The 21,201-nt window shown below is 44.6% G+C and overlaps 1 protein-coding gene across 1 annotated transcript in view; it reads left to right on the top strand.

Annotated features, from left to right (window-relative positions):
- Positions 1-21,201, top strand: part of DIP2B (disco interacting protein 2 homolog B) — a 738,038-nt gene that overhangs the window by 610,133 nt on the left and 106,704 nt on the right. Inside the window, exon 30 of the mRNA XM_069230866.1 lies at positions 11,946-12,076. Coding sequence (XP_069086967.1) covers positions 11,946-12,076 — 131 coding nt within the window. The remainder of the gene's footprint in view (positions 1-11,945; positions 12,077-21,201) is intronic.

Below are 21,201 nucleotides of genomic sequence, written 5' to 3'. Positions count from 1 at the left end.
ATTGCCTTAACCAGCAGCTTCATGGATCTACACATTGTGGCGACCTTCCGCACTTATGAAGCACGAAACCTTATGCTATACAGTGCCAATTTGTTTTGAAACATCTGCAATTCAGCTTCCTAGCAGTCTGGTGGCATCTGTTCTGGATATCCAGGCCTCCTGTTTACATTGTTTAAATGGCCCATTCAGAAGACGTGGGTTTCTGCTGCTTAGCACGCCTAGTGTGACAGTTTTACTTTGACTCAGAGCACCATTACTCTCAGTCCTGATGATAATCTCTTTATTATTATGGGATCGAAATATTGTTGACATCTGGCACTTGATCCATGTTGATTACATTTCAGTTGTGTATATGGACAGTGTCTATTAATTATGAAGCATGTATTATGCACCATTGTATCACTGAATGAGCGCCTGTTCACCTCACTCTTTATGATATGCAATTTTGAGCAACAATCTGTAAAATAAGAACGAGTTCCTTACTTTATTACTTACAATAGGGAGCACTTTTCATGATAATACATGTAAATTCTGGGCATGCTACTCTGGATTAGATGCAAACATTGTTTGAAATATTGGATGTCTGAAGCAGAGATTTTCAAAAAGTCTTGTGCATTGACATATTGGTGAATTTTAGAGGGCTCCATGCAGAAGGTGAATATGACAAGGTACAAGATGGAACACTCGACGTAGTTACTATATCAGTTCTCATTGGGTAACAATGTAGTTATCAATCTTCAGCAACAGGTTTTTACTGGAAAATGTGTAGAGTTTTGTGAGGAAATGGGATGCATTACATAGTGTGGTTGTGCAACCTCACTGCTTAACACACTTACCAACCCCTTTAGGTCGAGAAAGTTACATCTGTAAAACCCTTAGTTCAACCATGGGTAGCTATGGTACTGAGCCGCAATGCTTACATGGAGGAACCCGTGTAAAGGGTTTAAACCGCACCAAAATATTTGAAGAAGTCAACACAGCACTCAAAAGATCCAACACCAATTTATAACAATAGACTGTATTTTTATAAGACTTTATACACAAGAATGGAGAAGATCCACAGTAGGATTCCAGAGATATTGATTTTACAAGCAATAATAAATCTGAGCAATTTCACTCAACTGTGAACAAGCATTGGCAAAGTCAACAAGTTGGACTCTTAGAAACTTTTTCAAAGTAAACTTAGGTAAGTATCAATGCGGTTGGTGAGAAGTACTTGGGGCCAACACCTCCGGCAGGGAGCTAGTCATGGGGACCAGCAAGTTCCTTAGAAACAGTTATCCGACAGAAAAAGCAGTTTTCCAGTAGTTTTAGGCACTGTATTCACGTTGCAATGAATTGAAATGGAGTTGTCCAGATGCAAAGGATGAAGGGTGTTGAAAATGCTCTAAAGATGCTGTGAATGAGACAGGGTCTTCTTGCAGAGATTCCTTGGTCTAGGAAGATGGTGAGGGAGTCCTGGTTGCTGGTCTGGCTGAAGTTTAGTTGCCACTGGACTACCACTCTCCCATTGTCGCAGTCACAGGCCAATCCTTCCTGGGTCAATAACTCGCCTTATGAGGGTCCCAGCAACTCTGTCAGCACTACTGGGATCAGCAAACGCAGGTGAAACTCTGTGTGTCAGGTCTTGGCCTTTGGTTCTGCAAGGCAGTGGTGGTAGCAGCTTGAAGGCTTTAGGCTACCAACTTGCCCCAGCAGTCTTCTTCAGCTGTTGTGTCCCTGTGCTGCGCACAGAAAGCCAATCAGCTGACCTTTGGAATCTTTTAGCTTGTCTGGGCTCTTAAGACAGCTTCTCCTTGAGCAGAAAACAGCAGGCACAGTCCCTCTCTTCCGTAGCCACCAGGTGCATTCTTAAACAGTACAGCCTCTCTTTGCTGGTCCCCCAGTGCAGCAGGGCAGTCCTTCTTCCGAGTCAGTTGAGGTCTGAGTTCTGGGCTCTAGAGGTGCCCTTTTCTAGGTCGCAGCCTACCAGACAGGACAGCTGTGTGATATGCCAAAGACATCATGGAGAGTTTCAGAAAGTTTACCTGGGAATGTATTCTGCCCATTGCTTGCCATTGACTTTATGGTTTATAGCTCAGTTTTTTTGGCTTTCCATTGGCTGGCTTTATTTGCTTTAGGCTCCACAGCTCAAGTTCAGACCTCCCCATGCCACAGCTGTGTTTGCAGTATTCTTCCACAAACTAGTTTTCTGTAATAAACAGGTGGGTAAATCATGTTCTTACCTTATCACATTTGTTGGGCATTCTTTTGGCTGACTTCAAAGCGAGAGCGTTTACAGGAAAGAGTTATGCAGCGTACTTTCTACCGGGAGCCAGCTTCTGCCCTTTTTTTTTTTTTTAAACAATTTATTTCAGACATGGCCATCTCAAAAGGTATCTAATTGAGAGGCGAGAGAGAGAACATGGTGGCTGCACACTCTGCAGCGCGCTGAAGCACTTACGGGCCTCTCGGCGGGTGCTCGCGCTGGAGCCGTATTTTGGAAGATCCGCTTTGTCGTCCTGAATGGGAGTTGCCCCGCAAGCTCGAGGGACCGTTTTTGGGGGTTTTAATGCCTCCCCAAAGCTGAGCTGGTTACGGGCGAGGTCAGAGCTCAGGCGCTCCAGATGACTTTCAGCCCAAGTTTCTTTCCAGAACAAGACCGGCAGAGTCAGCACAAGCGCTGACAGGCTGCCGGCTAATGGTAGAGAAATCTCTAAATCTGCACAAAGGTGTTGTGGAGGGGGCACTGCAATCTGCCCACCGTCCAGTAAAGGAGTGGTGTATTGTGAGGAGGTAGGAGGTGGCTGGAGGGGGGAGAGACAGCTGGGACATGCTCAGTTTGAAGTGGTTTCAGTGAGGCGTAATAATCCACCAGACAGGCAAGTTTTGCCTAGTACCAAATTTGAAATTGGGGAAGGAAGTGAAGAGGCTGCTTTAAAAATTGTTCGAAATATTAAAGTAAAGAAGAAAACTACTATTATATATCTACTAGTTTAAAGTTGACTCCATCTTTGAAAGCTTTTCTTAAAGTGAGGCCTCCAGTTAAGTCTGCTAGCGAGGAAGCAGGTATGAATGCTAGCTTTTCAAGAGCGCTGGGTATGGAGGGTGAGGGTGGACACCAAGTAGAAAGCTCCCCATATAAATTGCGACAACAGTCATTGATGGCTCCCCAGGAATCTGCTGATTCTCGGAAAGAGAGCGGAGAAAGTACTAGCAGCGAGGCTGTACTACCTGATACTGCTAACCCCTTAGTACTGGTGCCACCAGGAAGCGAGGCACCAATTCTTTCTACCTCCCTGTCTTTGGCCCCATCTCAGGTTCTGCTTTATTTGGAAACAAAAAAAAAACTGACGTTCTTGGCCTTGTCTAAAGATATTAAAAGGGGTTTTGCAATTTCTGAAAATAATCAAGGAGAAATAAGGGAGGCCTGTGGAGCCTTGGAAAAAAAGCTGGATCTCCTGGTACTAAGAACACAAGCGTTCGAGAAGGCAGTGGAAGTAATGAAGGATGAAATTAGAGATCATAAAGGAGAAATTGACATATTAAAGGGAAACAAGCAGACTTTGCAAAACAAGTTGGAACAGCTAGAAAATAATTCTAGGAGGAACAATTTGAGAGTGTTGAATGTTCCAGAAGGAGCAGAAGGTGAACATTTTTCACAAAAATTGAGCTCTCTTCTAAAGGTTTCGCTTTCGTTGGACGAAAGTCTGGAAGAAATAGCGAATGACATTCAGTGGGTTCATAGAGAACCTTTTAAGAAAAAATCAGACAGCCTCAAACATATTTATTGAAAGAGAAAATCCTGACCTTGGTGCTTGGGCAGAAAACACTAAAGGGAGATCATTTTACATTTGAGGTCAGGTCAGATTTGTCTAGTGTGACTATGAATAGGCAGTGGGAGCTGGGGAGGCAGATGGAGGAGTTCTGGAAACTGCGTGCATCTGTACAGTTGAGATTTCCAGCGACCCTTGGGATCATGTGTAATAACAACATGTATAATATAAGAGAGGTTAAAACAGCAGATGAGCTATTGAAGACTATTAAAGACAGGGGTATAGAGAAATAGTTGAGGGTGTTGCACCTGCTGAGGAAGACCCAAAGGTGTTTCAAAATTGGGCCATTATCGGTCCGTATGAAGGGAGGGTTCTCCAAGGGTGGGTGAGGGGGGCACGGTGGGGTTAGGAGGTTTGGGGAGCACTGGGTGGGGAGCAGATGGGAGGACATTTGGGGGAAAAAAGTCCTGTGCACCTCAGAAGTCATTAAACAAACCGCAAGAGATGGATAGGAAGGGGGTTGCCCAAGGGACCAGTCTTAACCAAGGGTTTCAAATTTTGTCTTGGAATGTGAATGGCTTGAGGGTGAGAGGTAGGAGGGACAGGATCTTACAGTACCTGAGGGATTCTCCTGCCCAGGTTTTGATATTGCAAGCAACTAATTTAACTGGGGATGAATGTAAAGAGTTGTTTAGAAAACCGAAATGGGTCGGTCTTTGTGTATGTTCTGAACAGGATTTTAATACTAGAGGGGTGGCAATATTGTTCAAGCATCAGATTGATGTATTAATATTAAAGGTCAATACAGATAATACAGGTAGATAGACAATAGATAATAAAGTATGGCTATCTGGAAGACTCATTACGTTGGTACGATATTATAGCCCCAACTGTGATTATACAGAATCACTCAGGAAGCTGTTTTTTCAGCTTTTGGACTTTCCTGATCCAGTATTAATGGCAGGAGATTTCAATGTAATTTTAGATAGTAAGCTTGATAGATCAACAAAAAGAGATCAGTAGTTAACTCGAAATCTCAGCAGTTTTTGAGAAGGATGATGAGGGAAAGGGCGTTGCACGATTGGTGGAGGGATAGAGCCAGATTGCAGCAGGTCTTTTCATACAATAATACAAAATATAGTCATTCTTCGTGTATTGATTAGTTTTTGGTGGACTCGGCATGGTGTGATGCGGTAGAAGATATTGTGTACCTTCCCCCTCACTTATTGGACCATGGAGCTGTAGTATTAAAAATGAACTCACTAAAGGAGAGAGAGGCGAACCGGTGGACGTTATATCATACTTTATTGTTAGATGAAGAAGTTGTAACCAAGCTACGTGTAGAGACTTAGGAGTTTTTTAAGGAGAATTAGGTTCAGCCTCATTTAACGTGGTCTGGGAAGCTTATAATGCAGTGATACAAGGGGTAATTATGAATATTGCTAGTTATAAGAACAAGCAGTATAGGGCGGAACTAGAGCATTTAGAAACAGAGATGAGGGGATGTAGAGAGCAGGTATGGAAGGGTAGGCACCTACATGAGCTTACGCATACTTTAATTGGGGCAATAGATCTGGCAGCCGCTTATAAGATCCCTTTAGGGATCATAACTCTGGATGCTACGAAAGCCTTTGATAGGGTTAGTTAGGATTATTTAACTCTAATGCTGAGGAATCATAATTTAGGAGATAACTTTTGTAGGGCCATAAAACGGATCTATCATGTCCCTTCTGCTAGAATCTTAATTAACGGGAAATTAACAAAGCCCTTTAGGATATCTAGGGGTACTAGACAGGGTTGTCCTCTATCTCCACTGATGTTTGATTTGTATATAGAACCTCTCGCCAGGAGAATAAGACAGGATCCTGAAGTAGTTCCCTTTAAGTGGGAGCAGTGGGAGAGGAAAGTAGCACTTTATGTGGACGATTTAATGGTGTATACCACAAATTTGTCTACTGCACTCCGAGCCTTATTAAGGTTAGTTGAGGATTTTGGCTCTGTTTCTGGTTATCGTGTGAATTCAGAAAAGACCAAAATAATGACATGGAATCAAGAAGGGGAGGTACGGCAGGGGAAGGCTGAAATTAGGTATTTAGGCTTAGTTATTACACAAGACATTGAGAAACTTGGAGTGAAAAATCGGGAAAAGCTTTTAGAGGAGTTCATTAATGTAAAGAAGGGATGGGCTTATCTCCCGCTGACGATATTGGAGAGGGTAAACTTGGTTAAGATGATTATCTTGCCAAAAAGAAATTTCATTCAGAACGCTATCCCGTTACAAAAGAATGGCAGGTATCTCAATAAGCTCCAACAAGCTATAAACTCATTTATCTGGGTACGTAAGGGTGCCAGAATTTCTTGGAAAAGTAGTTGGTTGGTAGCTCTTTTGAATATGGCCAAATTAGATTTAAAGGTGGGTGACCCCGAGCAGAGGCTGAAGAAAAAGAAGTTATGGGCTCTGCTTTTGGAGGGGGTGCCCCTCCCCCGCCTCCTCCCCCAACCCTTTTCAGACCCGCTAAAAGAAGATAACTTTTGCAATATAGTCCAATGATTCAAAAACCCCTCTTTCATCCACGCAAGCCACGAGGGTGACCCCAGGAAGGCTGAGTGGGTGAGATGGGCCTCCTTGGGCTGCGGTTCCACCTTTACATTCTTGGTCATGGAAAGTGAGAAGCTTGCTGAATGAAGGTGCGACAAAGTTTCAGAGTTGTATGGGGACAAAAAAAAAAGGTATCTAATTCTTCAGCTGCACAAAACACTTGCCTTTCTTTCATGGGGCCTGAATGTTTTTAAAATCATATTTGGAAACTATTACGAAAAAACTTGCACTGATTTAGTCTGATGTACTAGTTCTAATAAGATGGAACAGTTCTGAATGAAAATGAAATACATAATAACATTTTTGCAGAGAATTTTTCATATTTAACACAGCAAAATGTCTTTACAAGTGAAGGTGGCCTGGAAGTTAAGTGTGCAGGACACCATTGTTACTTGCTTCCCTTCACATTGATTAACTTGTAAATAAATGCTTGCATGTTTTCAACAGGGGGCCGCATGCAAATTGTGTCCCGCAATGATTGTCTGATATATTAGTAGTATATTAGTACTACTAAAATGAAACAGTTCTGCATGTGAATGAAATACATTTTTGGATTTTTTTGCAGAGTTTTAAAAAAATATTTAACACATTCTTAGCAAAATTCCTCTTCTTTGGTGAGTCCATTTAATTTGTGAAACTGCCTTTTTAGGAATCAAGTACAAAACTTCAGCCTAACATATGGTGATCTTGGTCAATTGACACTGTTTATTGCCCATTCACTGTCAAGCACAGGATAAGGTCTTTTCACAGGAAGGAGCCATCCACTTAGTAGCACAATTTAACAATCCTAGGTTTTCACTTTGATTTGTAAAGCATATGCTTTATTTATGACATTGGTGGCAGCTCATTTTGAAGAGTTTGATAAGTTTAAAAGCACTTTTTATGGAAGCTTTTGTGTTTGTTTAGCTACACAGTAATTATGTATTCCATCTTCCACTGTGCTTTCTTCGGAACACATATATTGATTAATATAAATGATTTCCTCATTTGTCCTTGCAGGCACTAGGGTCATGATTTGAATGGTGCAGTGGCATAAGGGCCAAAATGTCTAGGAAACCTACTGAACACCGATTATTGCAATATTTTACTACTTAACAAGCAGTCAAGTGCAGTTACCTTGCATGCACTAGGGCCATTATTTGAATGGTGCAGCAGATGCAGTGGCACAGGGGCCAAAATCTCTAGGTAACCCACTATAAACCGATAATTGGTATATTTTACTACTAAACAAGCAGTCACAAGTGCAGTTACTTTGCGAGCACTAGGGCCTTGACTTGAATGGTGGAGCAGGTGCAGCGGCACCGGGGCCAAAAGCTCTGGGAAACCCACTGAATACAGATCATTCCTGTAGGGGCAAGCAGCCCGCCGCCCATGGTGTGCAGATCTGGCTTTCATCTGACAGAAGATGCTGGACCACCTCCCTCCCCGCAGGGCCCATTAGACACCTGGACAGGTGGGAAAATTAGTAGTCAGGAAGGTGTGTCCACTCTAAGGTCAGTTCCAACCCATAAGATGAGCTGCCTGATGTGAACACGAAATTTAAAATCCTACCATCTTTGTGATGGCAGAACTATGAACTCTGGGACTGGGTTATGACCACTTCCCACAGGAAGTGTTCATATAGGGGCCATAGTGACCCCAGGGGTAAGTAGCCCATTGGCTACTACCTTACAATTCCCCTAGCACCCCTAAATTCTGTATTTACGGCAGTACCTGGCACCAGGAAATCAGATTCCTGCCGATCTATGAAAGAGGGCACTGAAGAGCCGCAAAGCAAAGACTGAAGAAGAAGCAATTGATGTGGCACCAGACCTTCTGGCTTGTCTGCTGTTCCCGCCGAATTGCACCAAAGTCGCCTTGTTCCTGCAAGCTGTGTTGCCTCCAAAAGCCTGGGAGGACTGCCTACCTTCAACAAAGACCCAGGAACTCCCATGGAGCAGCGGGGCTGCTCTTGCAGGCACCCCAAGAGACCTGAGAGGACTCCGGACTGCCAAAATGTAATACCCAAAAGCACCACTGCACCTGAGCGGCCTAGCCCGTGCTGAAGTGGGCCAATAGTGCCAGTGTGGTCCCCCTACCCTCTAGAGACAAATCTCACCTTGGACTTGCCCACTATGGACTCTCTGCTGTTGCCTGCAGCCTCTCTTTCCAGGCCTCCTTGACCGCGAGTGCTCCTGGTGATGAAAAAACAATGCCTCAAGACACCTCGGAACCTGTCACCTGTGGAGAAGTGGACCTACAGTGTCCCCGAGCGTGATGAGAGCTGAGCCCACTTGCTGGTTCAGCCCAGCTGGCCTCCCAGTCCAAACCTGCATCCTCTCTTTCACCAGATCGATCCCCATTGACTTACACTGGGCACTTGATGATGAAAAACACCACTGCACCCGGCCCAGTGTCGCTTGAGGAAACTTGTTGGTGCTGCCTTGGACCTTGCCCCATACTTACCTTAAGTCCAGGAGATTGGTCCCGTGAGTCGCTATGAGATGCCCGAATGCAGTACATGTTTTACCCCCATAGAATAATATTGGGCACCCAAAGCTGAAAAGTACCTCTGCACCCAACCACCCCAGTACCTTCCAAGGTGACCTGTTGGTGCCTTGGACCTTGCCTCATACTTAGCTTAAGTCCAGGAGATTTGTCCCATTAGTCGCTGTACTATACTTGTATGCTGTATTTGTTTTCTTTTTCCATAATATAACATTGTCTCTTCTGAAAAATATACTCAGTGTCGACTTTAAAAACCTGAAAGTATTTCTCTTGCAAAAAGCACTTAACTGATTCTATTGATTCTTGTGCCTAAGTATAAGCAAAGAGATGTGTTATTTTTATAAATCTGTGTGGATCTCCTTATTGAGTAGCGTACATCAATTATTTACTGTATTTATATATGCAAATGTCTAACAATCCTCTAAGATAAGCCTAAGGCTGCTCGACCATAATACTCAATTATACTACTAGAGCACCTTTGGATTGATAAAGGAAGCCCTGGTCCACTAGTAAGGGAACCCCTGGACTCTTTGCACAGTATATCTCATTTTATAATACTATATAAAAAGCTTCCTACAAATGTTTGATACCAAAATCCCTTGGTTCAGTGAAGCCATCATATAGCTGGGGTACTCGTATTGATCAGTGTCCAGCACATGTACTTAAAATGGCTTTCCTGTTAACTCACTATGTCTAAGTATTGTTCGGGCTGTAAGGCCTGCTGTAGGGGTGACTTACATATACTGCACGCGGTGTTAGGGGACATGGCACACAGGCTTGTCATGTTTTCACTTTTAGTTGCTCCAAGACATGCAGCTTTACAATGTCACCTGCAAGGTGAGGGGTTCCTGAGGGTGTCACAATACATGCTGCAGCCCTTGGGGGCCCTCTCTGGTGCCCATGCCCTAGGTACCTGGGGTATCAATCACTAGGGTCTTATAAGGGGTGCCAAAGGTATTGCAATTTGGGGAACAATTGTACAGTTTTAGGGAAAGTGATCTGGCCCTGTGGACCTGGATAGGAGGAACTTGTTGCACTTTCAGTCAAAATTGCATCGTGTTCCAGGCAAAAAGTGGTGATGACCATGCCAAGTAGGGGCACTTTCCTATATATTATTTCGACTAAGATGAAACAGTTCTGCATGTGAATAAAATAAATATTTGGAGTTTTTGAACAGACTTTTTTTTTTTTTTTAATGTTTTACACGTTTGTTGCAGAATGTCTAAAAATTAAGGTATCCCAAAAATTGATACGCTGAACCCCCCCCCCCCCCTCCCCCCTCACCCCTCCCCCCTCTACTTGATGGCCCCAACTTTAACTGTGCAGGACAACCTAGTTACTTGCTTTCTTTCATGTTGATTAACTTGTAAATTAATGATTTATCATTTTGAACTCGGGGTGAATACAAGTGTCCAGGAGCGCGCTTGGGCCCCCAGACCATAGATCTACAGGGACATTATAGTATCAATTTTACAGCAAAGCTGGCTTCAGTGCAGCATAGTTGCAAGTTTGAAAGAAAAGATTAAAAAGCTTTAGGACAGCCACTGCTGACTGTGTTATGGCGTGTTTTTTTAGCCATTTGCAACATTGCTAAAAACATTGGCAAAGCCAATAGATCTCCCATAGGCAAGACCTATTGGCTTTGCCAATGCTTGTTATCTCCAGAAAATATCCTCATGGCAGGATGCGATTGGTAGCCAATGGGGCTAGAAGGTTCCTTGCCTCCTGTTGATCACTTTCTAGGAAGTGTGGCATCTGGCTGTTCCAGGATGCACCATTTTGCCGACTCCCAACATGGCGAGACCCCTCGACACTCAGAGCTCCTTAGCCCATCCCCAGAGGTGTGGCTACCAAGGAGCTATACGCCCCCTTGAAAAACTGGTTTGACAACTGGCATTTTCCTCTCCTGTCCCCAGTGCCAGCCTGTCTACCTAAACAATAAAGCAGCCCCCCTTCCAAGTGAACCCCATTTGCCCTTCAAAGGCAGCTTTGCCATCAAAGCTCTTCTTTTGGGCTAGCAACCCGTGGTTTTCTGCCTAGGGAAGGCATCACCTCCTCCAGTGGCAGGCTTTGTAAACTTTCCTAAGTGTAATTAGTACATCTCTCCATGAGGGCAGAAAGCTGTCTGCATGACAGAACCCGAGTACAACAGTAAATGGGCACTGAAAACCTTGGGCAGCATCTTAAGTTGCACTTTGGCCAGTAGGTACATTACATTCGATTTAACCATTAAATTTGATTTAATGCACTGATTCTTTTGATGCCAAACAGTACCAACATTAGTAGTCCCATTCAGAAGTTAGCAGGGTTAGAATGGAAACCAGTGTCTCTGAACTTGCCAACGGGGCTACTAGCCTTTCCACAGTAAAAATGACAATTTAGGGTTTTTACTGTTGGAACATGTAAAAGTACATGTTCCACTTTTTAACACACAGCACCCTGCCTTAGGGCTCATTAGTCCTACCTGAGGGGTGGCATTTATATTGAAAGGAAGGCTTGGGTTTTGCCATTACGTTAATTGGCAAAGTGGAGTTAGCAGTTTTAAACTGCCTTCCAGTCTACAGTGGCAGGCTGGGATACATTTTTTAACCTGTCGTACTTGTGGCTTAGAAATAGTGCTGCATTCCATGAGAGGCACCTCATCTTACAGGCGCTAGGTACCATTTACTAGGTACTTTCAAGTAATTGGGCTATGCCAATCTGGGACAAGCCAATTACCATGCACCATTTTAAGGGTCAGAGCACGTGCACTGAGTCCTGTTTAGCAGGGCTCAGGGCATTTCATACCCATTGCACTAGTGGCTAGTATTCAAAATGGGTGCAAAATGTAGGGACTAAACATGCAAAAAAGCCTTATTCCTTACAGGTATACATGCAGAAGAGCACATATCCGCATAGAAGGGTGTGCACACACAGTACAGACTGTATGGTTTGCTTTTGAGGAGTGTTTTCAGTTCGGCCACCTAGTGGGCAGCAGTTTTACCTTTGCCATATCTGGGGAAAGCTTGTTAAGTGTACATTTATTCAATATATTGCTGCGGGATTTTTTTTTTTAATCCTGTGACAACATGTTCTCTTATTCTGATTTATCTTGTGTGATGCAGATGTCCCATGCAGCAGTGAACGCAGTTTGCAGAGCAATAAAACTGCAGTGTGAGCTGTACTCGTCCCGGCAGATTGCGATTTGCTTGGATCCTTACTGCGGACTCGGCTTTGCACTCTGGTGCCTTTGCAGGTATGAACTTGAAACTCTAGTGCTATATGTAAACTATTGATTAGCAGTTTTTCCAAGTGCTACATTCCAGAGCTGCAGTAGAAAGGGGGTTGGGAGAAATCCCTATTGGCTATTCCTTAAAGTAACTCACTCCAGCAACACTTCTGAAATATGCTGCAATACAGGATGTTTTTTTGCACAGTCCCAAATCATAAGTAACAAGTTTCAGTTCCTTCCCTGTAGAGAACTGCTTGCAGTTCCTACCCTCCTTGATAACAAAGATCAAAAATCTAAACACTAAATTGCGTGCTCCCAGGCACCACTGATCCTTTCCACATTTCCATCATTGATGAAATGAGCATTCCACTCTGTCCCATACACACTTGTGCACAAATTGCCCAGCAGATATCACCATGCTTGTGGCATGTTACTGTAGATATGTCTACCATCTAGTGTTGGCCTCAGACATGTACAACTTGTTGTTCTTTGAAAGAAGTATTTTACAGTCACTAGGTCCATGACTCAACCTATTATTGGTATTACATGGGCATCAGCACAATTATTCTTCTTTCTCTGCTGTCTGGTTCAGACGTGTTATTGGGAACTCCAGTTCGACGCCATGTGGTGTTTTTGCCGATCCCTATGTCTACTAGACAGAAACAATGCTGTTTTCCTTGGTGCTCTACGGTCGTGCTTCGTTCTACTTCTGTGTCAACAACATACTTCTTGACTCCCACCAGCTGTTTTGAGAATTTCTTTGTGAAGGAAGGGACTCTATTCCGTTTTTGTCCGATTTACCACACCTAATACCTTAGGTCTGACCTTTACGAAATCTCGACCACCGAGAAGACTCCTGTTTTGCATGTATTGCTTTCTGTAATAAAAAGGCTTTGCCGAACCGACTTGCCCGTTTACTTGCTTCAGTCATAATGGCACATTAAAGAGAAGTAGAAGACATTTCAGACTTCTTGAGGGGGCCTGAAGGCTCCGATATAGAAAAATCAAATGCTCCAGGCGTCAAAATTGAACTAGCCTTCTCAGTTGGAAGCATCAACTCCAAGGCGGATATCTAGACCAAACAAACTCCATTTCTCCAGCAGAAACAAAAGGTTGCAGTGAGTACTCATACTTCCCCATACTCAACACCAACAGCTGTCCGCCTCGAGCTTCCGTACCTATGAGATGTCAGGTGTGCAACTACCTTCCGGCCGTAGTCTACACCGACATTCAGAGATGGACCCCACTTCCATAATACATTCGACGCTGAAGTCCACATTGAAATCTAGAGGCTCGTCCACCACCTTGGTGCCGGATCCGAAAGCAGCTCGATCACCCTTGAAGCCAGAAGGGTTTGATCAGAAAATTTCAGAGCCGAAACATCCTGCACCAAAGTCTATGGAGCCCAAGACTACATTAACACTAAAACCCACAGTGCTGAAACATTAGGCACTTAAATCAACCCCGATGCTATACACTGAGAGACCATTCAGACCCTCTTCAGCTTCAGTGGACTTTGGCCAGCTGATTTTAGAATGCCTGCAAGAACACCTTGTCAATTCTTAAGAGGATACATATTCAGCCGGGCACAGGGAGAATATTGGCGAACATTCCACAGCTACAGATGCAGAAAGACCGTACACCTCATAAGAGGAAGTTGAATTTTGAGAAGGCCATCAACCCACGAACACCTCTTCCTTTTACGAAGCCTAAAAAGCATGACAGGGCTACCTCTCCTCCACCGCCTACTCAGCCTCCTCCTCGTCCTCCTCCACCGCCTACTCAGCCTCCTCCTACTCCTGTACCTCTTACATTGTCTTTGTAGTCACCACATCACTCACCTAGGGGTTCTTTACACTCGGGCGGAAACAGTCCTATACTGCTGACCCAATTCATGACCGACAAGGCTCAGACACTTAGGATGATTGACAGTGAGCTTCACCAGATACAGAACACAGATTTGTATGCTGCCAAACCTTTCTCACCAGATGATGTCACTGCATATCATGAGATAAGGGCTGCGACCTTTCAAAATGTTGAACTCCATGTTTTGCAAGAAGAGGATTATTCCCTGGGGAAAACTTTCTCCTCAATGCCCTCTTCATTATCTCCTCATACTGAAAAGGGGTCTTTAATTCGGCCACTGACATTTTTATGGAACCAGTCTAGTCCTAAATTATCACGCCTAGGATGGATAAAAAATATAAAGTTTCCCCTAGTGATTCTCCATATATTCACAGTCAAGTACCCAATGACTCCCTCGTGGTATATACTGCCAGAAAGCATGCCAACAACTAGAGCACTGGTGATTCACCCCCCTCCTGATCATTAAAGTAAGAAAATTGATGCTGGAGGTAAAAAGGTAAAAAAAAAAAAAAAAAAAACAGATGATGGACAGAATACTGAACAACGCAAACATTCACCCCTAGTCACAAAGATCTGGGTTTAACCCATTGTTTTTTGGCCAGCACTCCACCCTAGTTTGGACCCAGCCATATGCAAATCAGCCTTGACCCTGCTCCCCATGGGAACAGTCCAGCCCTGACTGCCAGGCCAGGTCCTCCCTGGACCGGAAAGAAGCATCCTGGGACCAGTTTTGGGGTATCACCCCTCATCAGCCAGGCTAACTTGAATCCAGTGGCGCAGTGAGCATGGGACCCACATCTGGGTATACCCTTCCCACTTAGGGCAACAAATGCCAAATGAACAGGGGATGTATGGAATGCTGTGCAATGCAAACCTTCACCTTCAGTCACAAAGATCTGGGTTTGATCCATCGTTTTTTTGCTCACCACGCCACCCCAGTTTGGACCCAGCCATATTTAAACAGTCTTGACCCTTCTCCCCAGACTCTCCAAAACACAATTATCCCCTCACAGCACAAATACAGGATATTGTCTATTAGACTTAGAAAAATAAGGCCTTCCCTATACCTCAGTCAGGGTTCATTTGGCCACCATGGCTGCCTATCTACAGAACGGAGAAAACTTTTCATTATTCAGGATAGCTGTTATTAAAACATTCATGGAAGGCCTTAAAAGTTATTCCACCCAGAACACCTCTAGTTACAGTTTTGATTGTAAACATTGTCCTCACTAGGCTCATGGGGGGCTCGCTTTGAACTTCTTATAGCCATAACTCCCTTACGACCAGTCAGTGAGATACATACTTTAATCTCCAAAGAGCCTTTTTCCCAAGTACACCAAGATAGGGTAGTCCTTAGAACAAATACAAAATTCCTTCCAAAGGTGGTCTCCAGTTTCCACCTTAACCAGACAATTGAACTGCTAGTATTATTTCCCAAACCAGATTCTGTAGCAGATTGCGCTATCAATACTCTTGATGTTAAAAGAGCACTCGTGCTACATTGAAAGAACACAAATATATCGTAAGACCCAACAACTATTTGTGGCATATTCCAAGCCTCACAACAGAAAAGCTCTTTTAAAAGCAGGCGTAGCACTTTGGTTTGTCAAATTCATACACACGTGTTGTGCAAATGCTAAGAGAACCTTCCCTGCCCACCCCTAGGCCTCATTCTACTCACAAAAATTGGCTTCCATGGCTTTCTTGGGTACCATGTCATTAGCTGACATCTGTAAAGCAGCTACCTGGTCTCCCCCAAATACATTCACGGAACATTACTGTGTGGACGTTCTGGCCTAGTGTAGGAAGCTGGCTCTTTATATAGTGGACCAAAAAGAGGTACACTTTGTAACGAGTCCAAGCAAACCCCAAAGGAAATACAGAGGCACAAATGACACCCAAAATGCTCTCTTTCGTGGTAGTGTGGGCGAGCCGTTAAGCATATCAGTGTGTAGTGTTAAGCATGTATTGCACACACACAGGCAGTAATTGAGACAAACACTCAAAACAGAAATCCAATTCCATGTTATAAAAATAGTACATACTTTTATATACATTTTGATACCAAGATCATTGGAATCCGTTGAGTACTTTCTGAGTTATAAGTTTTTACAGTTTTCAGAAGTTGACAGTGTGCAATGTTTGGAGTGGTAATGTTATTGTATGGAGGAAAACATACTGGTACTTAGCAGCAACTTACAGGTCATTTCGGGAGGCACTGAGACATCTGGGTGTACAGGTGCTTTTCAGTGTCTGGTGCCCAATGTTATTCTGTAGGGGGTTGGGGGGGAACAGGCACTACAATCGGGCACTTCACAGCAACTTACTGGACCAATCTCCTGGACTTAAGGTAAGTATCGGGCAAGATCCAAGGCAACACCAACAGGTCACTTTGGATAGGCCCTGGGGCATCCAGGGGAAGAGGTGCTTTTCAGCATCGGGTGCCCATTGTTATCCTATGGGAAAGAAACAGTCACTGCATACGGGCAAGGTCCAAGGCCACACCAACACTTCACTTTGTGGGGTAGAGGGGGCCTCTGGTGTGTCTGGAAGCCATGGTATGTTATGGGGTTGGGCGTCCCATTCACTTCAATAGGAAATGGTCTGGTCACAAAGTTGCTGCAAGCTGGGCCTGGAAAGTCTGTCTGGGGGAGCCCACAGAGGGCTCGACCCTTGAGATCCTCGGGTACGTGGGTCCACTCCTCCTCGGGGCTCGGGTTCAGTGGTATCATTTGACGTTGAGTCCAGGTGCAGGAGTTATTCGTGGTTGGAGTTTCTTCAGAAAAAGGCTGCAGCCGCAGTTGGTAAGTCCGCAGTGGGCAAGCACAAGGTGGGCTTCGTCTCTGGAGGACCTAGGAACCACACTTACACAGTTGGCACACCTTAGCTTGGGCTAGGCCGCTTGGGTTCAGTGGTGCTGCTGGGTTTTTGGCGGTCCTGGTCTCTGCTGGCAAGCAGATCCTCTGCTCCAAAGGATTTCTTCTGGGCAATTTGCGAAGCAGTGGCAGCTCTCAGTTTTTTGGATGCTGCAGCAGCAGGACAAGTCAGTTGCTCCTTTGAGGGTCAGGTACAGAAGCCAGGCTGGCAGGATTGACATTGTCAATCTTGCTTCTCGGTTCTCAGGTACAGTAGGCTTCTCGTCTACTCCTTCTTTTATGTCTAGCGAAGATCTGAGGTCCTGGCAACAGGGGGGTCCCCTAAATAATTTAAGGGATAAGGTGAGCGAAGGGTAATAGCCAGTGTGCTACTTACCCTTGGGGTTACTACACCCTCTAGGTGACCACTTCCTTTGGGAAGTGGGCATCACCCTGTCACAAATTCCACCATACAGAAGATGTGGAATTCCTGAGGGTTGTGCTAATTTCAGGCTGGTCACCCTAGGGGCGCGTCCATCCTGGAAATGCAACACACCCCCTGCATAGCTAATTTACCCTCCTGTCCAGGTGCCAGATGGGCCTTGGGACAACGGGGTCAGTATCTCGATCTGAGGAAGGCCAGTTCTGCATGCCAGAGTTAGTGGTCTTCTTTGAAGTTTCCTGCCTTGGATTACAGATTTGCAGGTCATCCTGTTGGGAGGGGTTTATAGACCCCTCTCCCACAACAAACTTTGTTTCTGACCTCCAGAGAGCAAAGGCCCTCACCCTTGGGGGTCAGATTCTCGCCTGTTGGTGGCAGACTGGTTAGAACTAGTCAGTGAGCTCACCAGCAGTAGGTAGGTTTTCAGGGGGCACCTTTGAGGTGACCACTGGTTGCATATATTAATAAATCTATCACTGGAATCATTGAGGGTGTATTAATATGAGATGTTGATACCAAACATTCCTATTTTCAGTGAAGCCATAATGTAGCTGGGGAACTCGTAATGACTAGTACATGTACTTGTAATGACTTCCCTGTTCACTTACTATGTCTGAGAATCGACAAAGACATAGCAGGGGCATATCTTCTCATGCAGGTCTGCCCTCACATGTAATATAATTCACCATGCCTTTAGGGCTGGAAGGCCTGCTAGAGTGATGACTTACATATTTTGCATGCATTGTAAAGGGGACAGGGCACACAGGCTATGTGTCATGTCTTGTTTTCATTTTAGTTCTGCACCAAGACACGCAGCTTACAAAAGCAGCTCTGTGTGCACTTAGTGAGAGTGTCCCTGAGGGTGGCACAATTTGTGCTGCAGCCCTCAGGGGCCTTCCTTTAATAACCCATGCCCTAGGCACCATGGGGTACCATTTACTAGAGACTTACAGTGGTAGCTAAAGGTTTGCTAATTGGGAACAAAGACTGTGCACTTTTTGGGAAAGACACCTGGCACTGGAGACCTGTTTAGCAGGGGCCCAGTGCATTTTCAGTCGAAATTGCACCAGAAACAGGTGCAAAGGGTATGGGGGGCGGTGGGGGAGGGAGGGGGGACCGTGTCAAGAGGCACTTCCCTATAACATCCAAGCACCCTGAAGTCACTTGCTTTCTTTCTGTGCATTCAACCATGGGTCCATAGGTAGCGTCAACTTATTTATCGTCAGTTAATATGTTTTTTTCGCCAAAACATTTGTATTCAGTGTGTAAGGGCATATGTCCTCTCATACAATTACATGATTTAAGCCTTGTAAGGACTGTCGTCAACAAATGTCTGTTGCAATCCCTACAAGATGTCTCTGGTGTTTTGGGTTGAGGCACAACTCCTAAGTCATGCGAGTTGTGTGCCATGACACACAGAAAGGGGATTCAGCACAGCAAAGCCAAAGCTCTTTGTTGCAAAGCATTAAAGGAGGTCATATATTGGCAGTTCCCACTCTAAATCAAGGACATATACCCATTCCCTGACTTGGGGCTTGTCCAGCAACAGGTGATCATCGCGATCAGAGTCTTGGGATGAGTCTAAATCCGAAAAGAAACACATGAAGTCCAGTCTGACCTGGCCACACCATCTGAGAAATCGCTAGTACGTTGAAGTGCTTTGCGGTCTCGCTGTTGGTCCTCACCTGAGGAGCCGATTCTGCAGCTGATTCTGATGCACCCTGAATTTCCATGGTTTTTGGCAACACCACAACAGATTGATGCATCTAAAGCAGCCATGGTCTGTATCTTTGGCACCCTACGGGACTCCCTCTGGTGCACCCTCGTGCTCTATGGATTCACAGAGGCCTCTAGTATGGTTACGGCCAGCGGGACCACCCTCAGTGCCATCTATGCCTCGTGAACCCCCTTCAGTTTCAGCTATAACTTCAGATCTGACTCCACAGCCAGCACACAATCTGTGCCAGGTGCTGCATTATCGATGCCAGCACTGAAGCAGCTGTGGCCAAATGAGCATGTCAATCCCATAGTTCTTTCCGACTCTAAGTTGAATCCATCTTAACCTCGGCTGAAGTTGTGCTCTTTGATCTAAAATGGCCCTCTGCTGAGGTAAAAACCAACATCCTCACGGAAGTGTTAAAACCCTGACCATCATCATCTGAACCATACTGCTATTTAATGATCTCCTGACTGACACCCTCATTGGCACTTGGACCAAACCATTGCACGCCCAGTAACATATAGGTGGCATGTCATCATAGACCTGCTCTAGGTAACCCTGCCCTGCTGACACAACGCCCTACTTGTGAAAGCTTGGTAGTACAATTGCTCTAGGGGGGTTAAACTAAATTCTTTTTCCACCACCTCTCTGGACAGAGAAACCAAAAGAATTGAGGCATTTCGGAAGAGGATGTTTTCTTCCACCAGCCTCACCCTCTGATCAGTCAATGGCAGCTGTTTGCTGGTGAAGGTACTCCCGTAAATTATGACACTCCTTCTCTGAGATCTTATCAATAGTACCAGAAGAATTTTGCACATTCAAGATGGCCAGGATGCAACCAAGTACATTGTCTGATCAGGCCTCAAAGTGAGGAATCTGCGCTTAGAATTATACATCACAAAAAAAAAATTACTTACCTTTGATTACACTCTTTCTGGTGGATGCTCTAACCACAGATGCCACACCGCCCTCCCACCTCCCCGTTCTGTAGAATGGACTCTTTCCATCTAAAAGGTTCCCAAATCATGCAAACTAGAACAAAGATTTAGTTTTTGGGTTCTGTGTCCGAGCCTGCAAACGATGTCCAGAAAGAAACTGTCAAAGTGCTCTGGTGGTGTCTATAGGTGGCTCCAGCTGTCACTTCTTGGGCAGAGCGGATTCAGCGTAAAGCTACACAACACCACCAACTGGCTTGTAAGGGCTGTGCTGATAAATTTTCCAGACCCAATCTAGTGTTTGGGGATATTCTGAAGGTGATGAATTTTCAGTTAAAGTATCTACCAGAAAGAGCATTATTAAAGATAAATAACTTAGTTTGAGCTGATCCATAAAGCAGGAGTGAAGTACATATCTTATGGCTAAACATTTCCCTTAATATCGAGATATGTAAACATGATACAGAGTCTGCAGACATTCTGTGGCTAGAATTAGGGCAGTGGTTCCCAAACATTTTCGACCCACGGCTCCCTTGATCTATTGGCCACTGGCTGCGGCTCCCCATTATGTTACTTTTTGTTGGCGGGTGGGGGATGTAAGCCTGGCCTAGGGAGTAAATCCATTTTTCTCCCTGAAAAGAATTGGGATGACGCCAATGAAGGTATTGTAATTCTATATATAACTGTAAAAAATAAAAATGTAACAGTTGTTTAATTACAGCATGCATAGGGTTTTTTAGTAAGGGGAAAATATTGGTTGACGTAACCCTAGTAAAATGGGCAGGTCTCATTTTTATGTAGTTATAACATAACTGTTTAAATATTGTGAAATGTAGAATCCCTTTAGTTGTGTTTAACCACCAGAGGGCGCTCAAGGACAAAATTAAAAAAGAGCTGCTACAACTGAGTAGTTTTATTTTGTACGAACTGGCCCAAGGGCTATAAATAGCTCAGTGGTTCCCAAACTGTGTGCGGCGCCCCTGGCTAGTTTTGATGGCGCACCAGCGAGCCGCGGCGCACAGATTGGGAACCACTGAATTAGGGGATAAAAACAAGGTGCTATCCCATTTGTTTAATGTGTATATAAGGCCCAGAAGATCAAACTGAGTCACATGAAATAGAAATATTAGATGGCACGCTGAAAAAAATCTCGGCAGGAGAGTCAATCATGATTGGGGGAGATTTTAATTGCAACTATGAGCCTATAATTGGACATGAACATCTGGCAGAAGAGGAAGACCTAGCAAGAGCAGTCCCCCACCTTTCAATCGAAGAGTCGGTTCCTGGTACGGTTGCTGCGTTGCAACTCATGGGCCTCACATTAAAGCATG

The sequence above is a fragment of the Pleurodeles waltl genome, chromosome 4_2 (assembly GCF_031143425.1).
Source record: "Pleurodeles waltl isolate 20211129_DDA chromosome 4_2, aPleWal1.hap1.20221129, whole genome shotgun sequence".
Lineage (NCBI taxonomy): Eukaryota > Metazoa > Chordata > Amphibia > Caudata > Salamandridae > Pleurodeles > Pleurodeles waltl.
The sequence above is the reverse complement of the archived record's forward strand: the minus strand, read 5'-3'. Positions and strand labels throughout refer to the sequence as shown.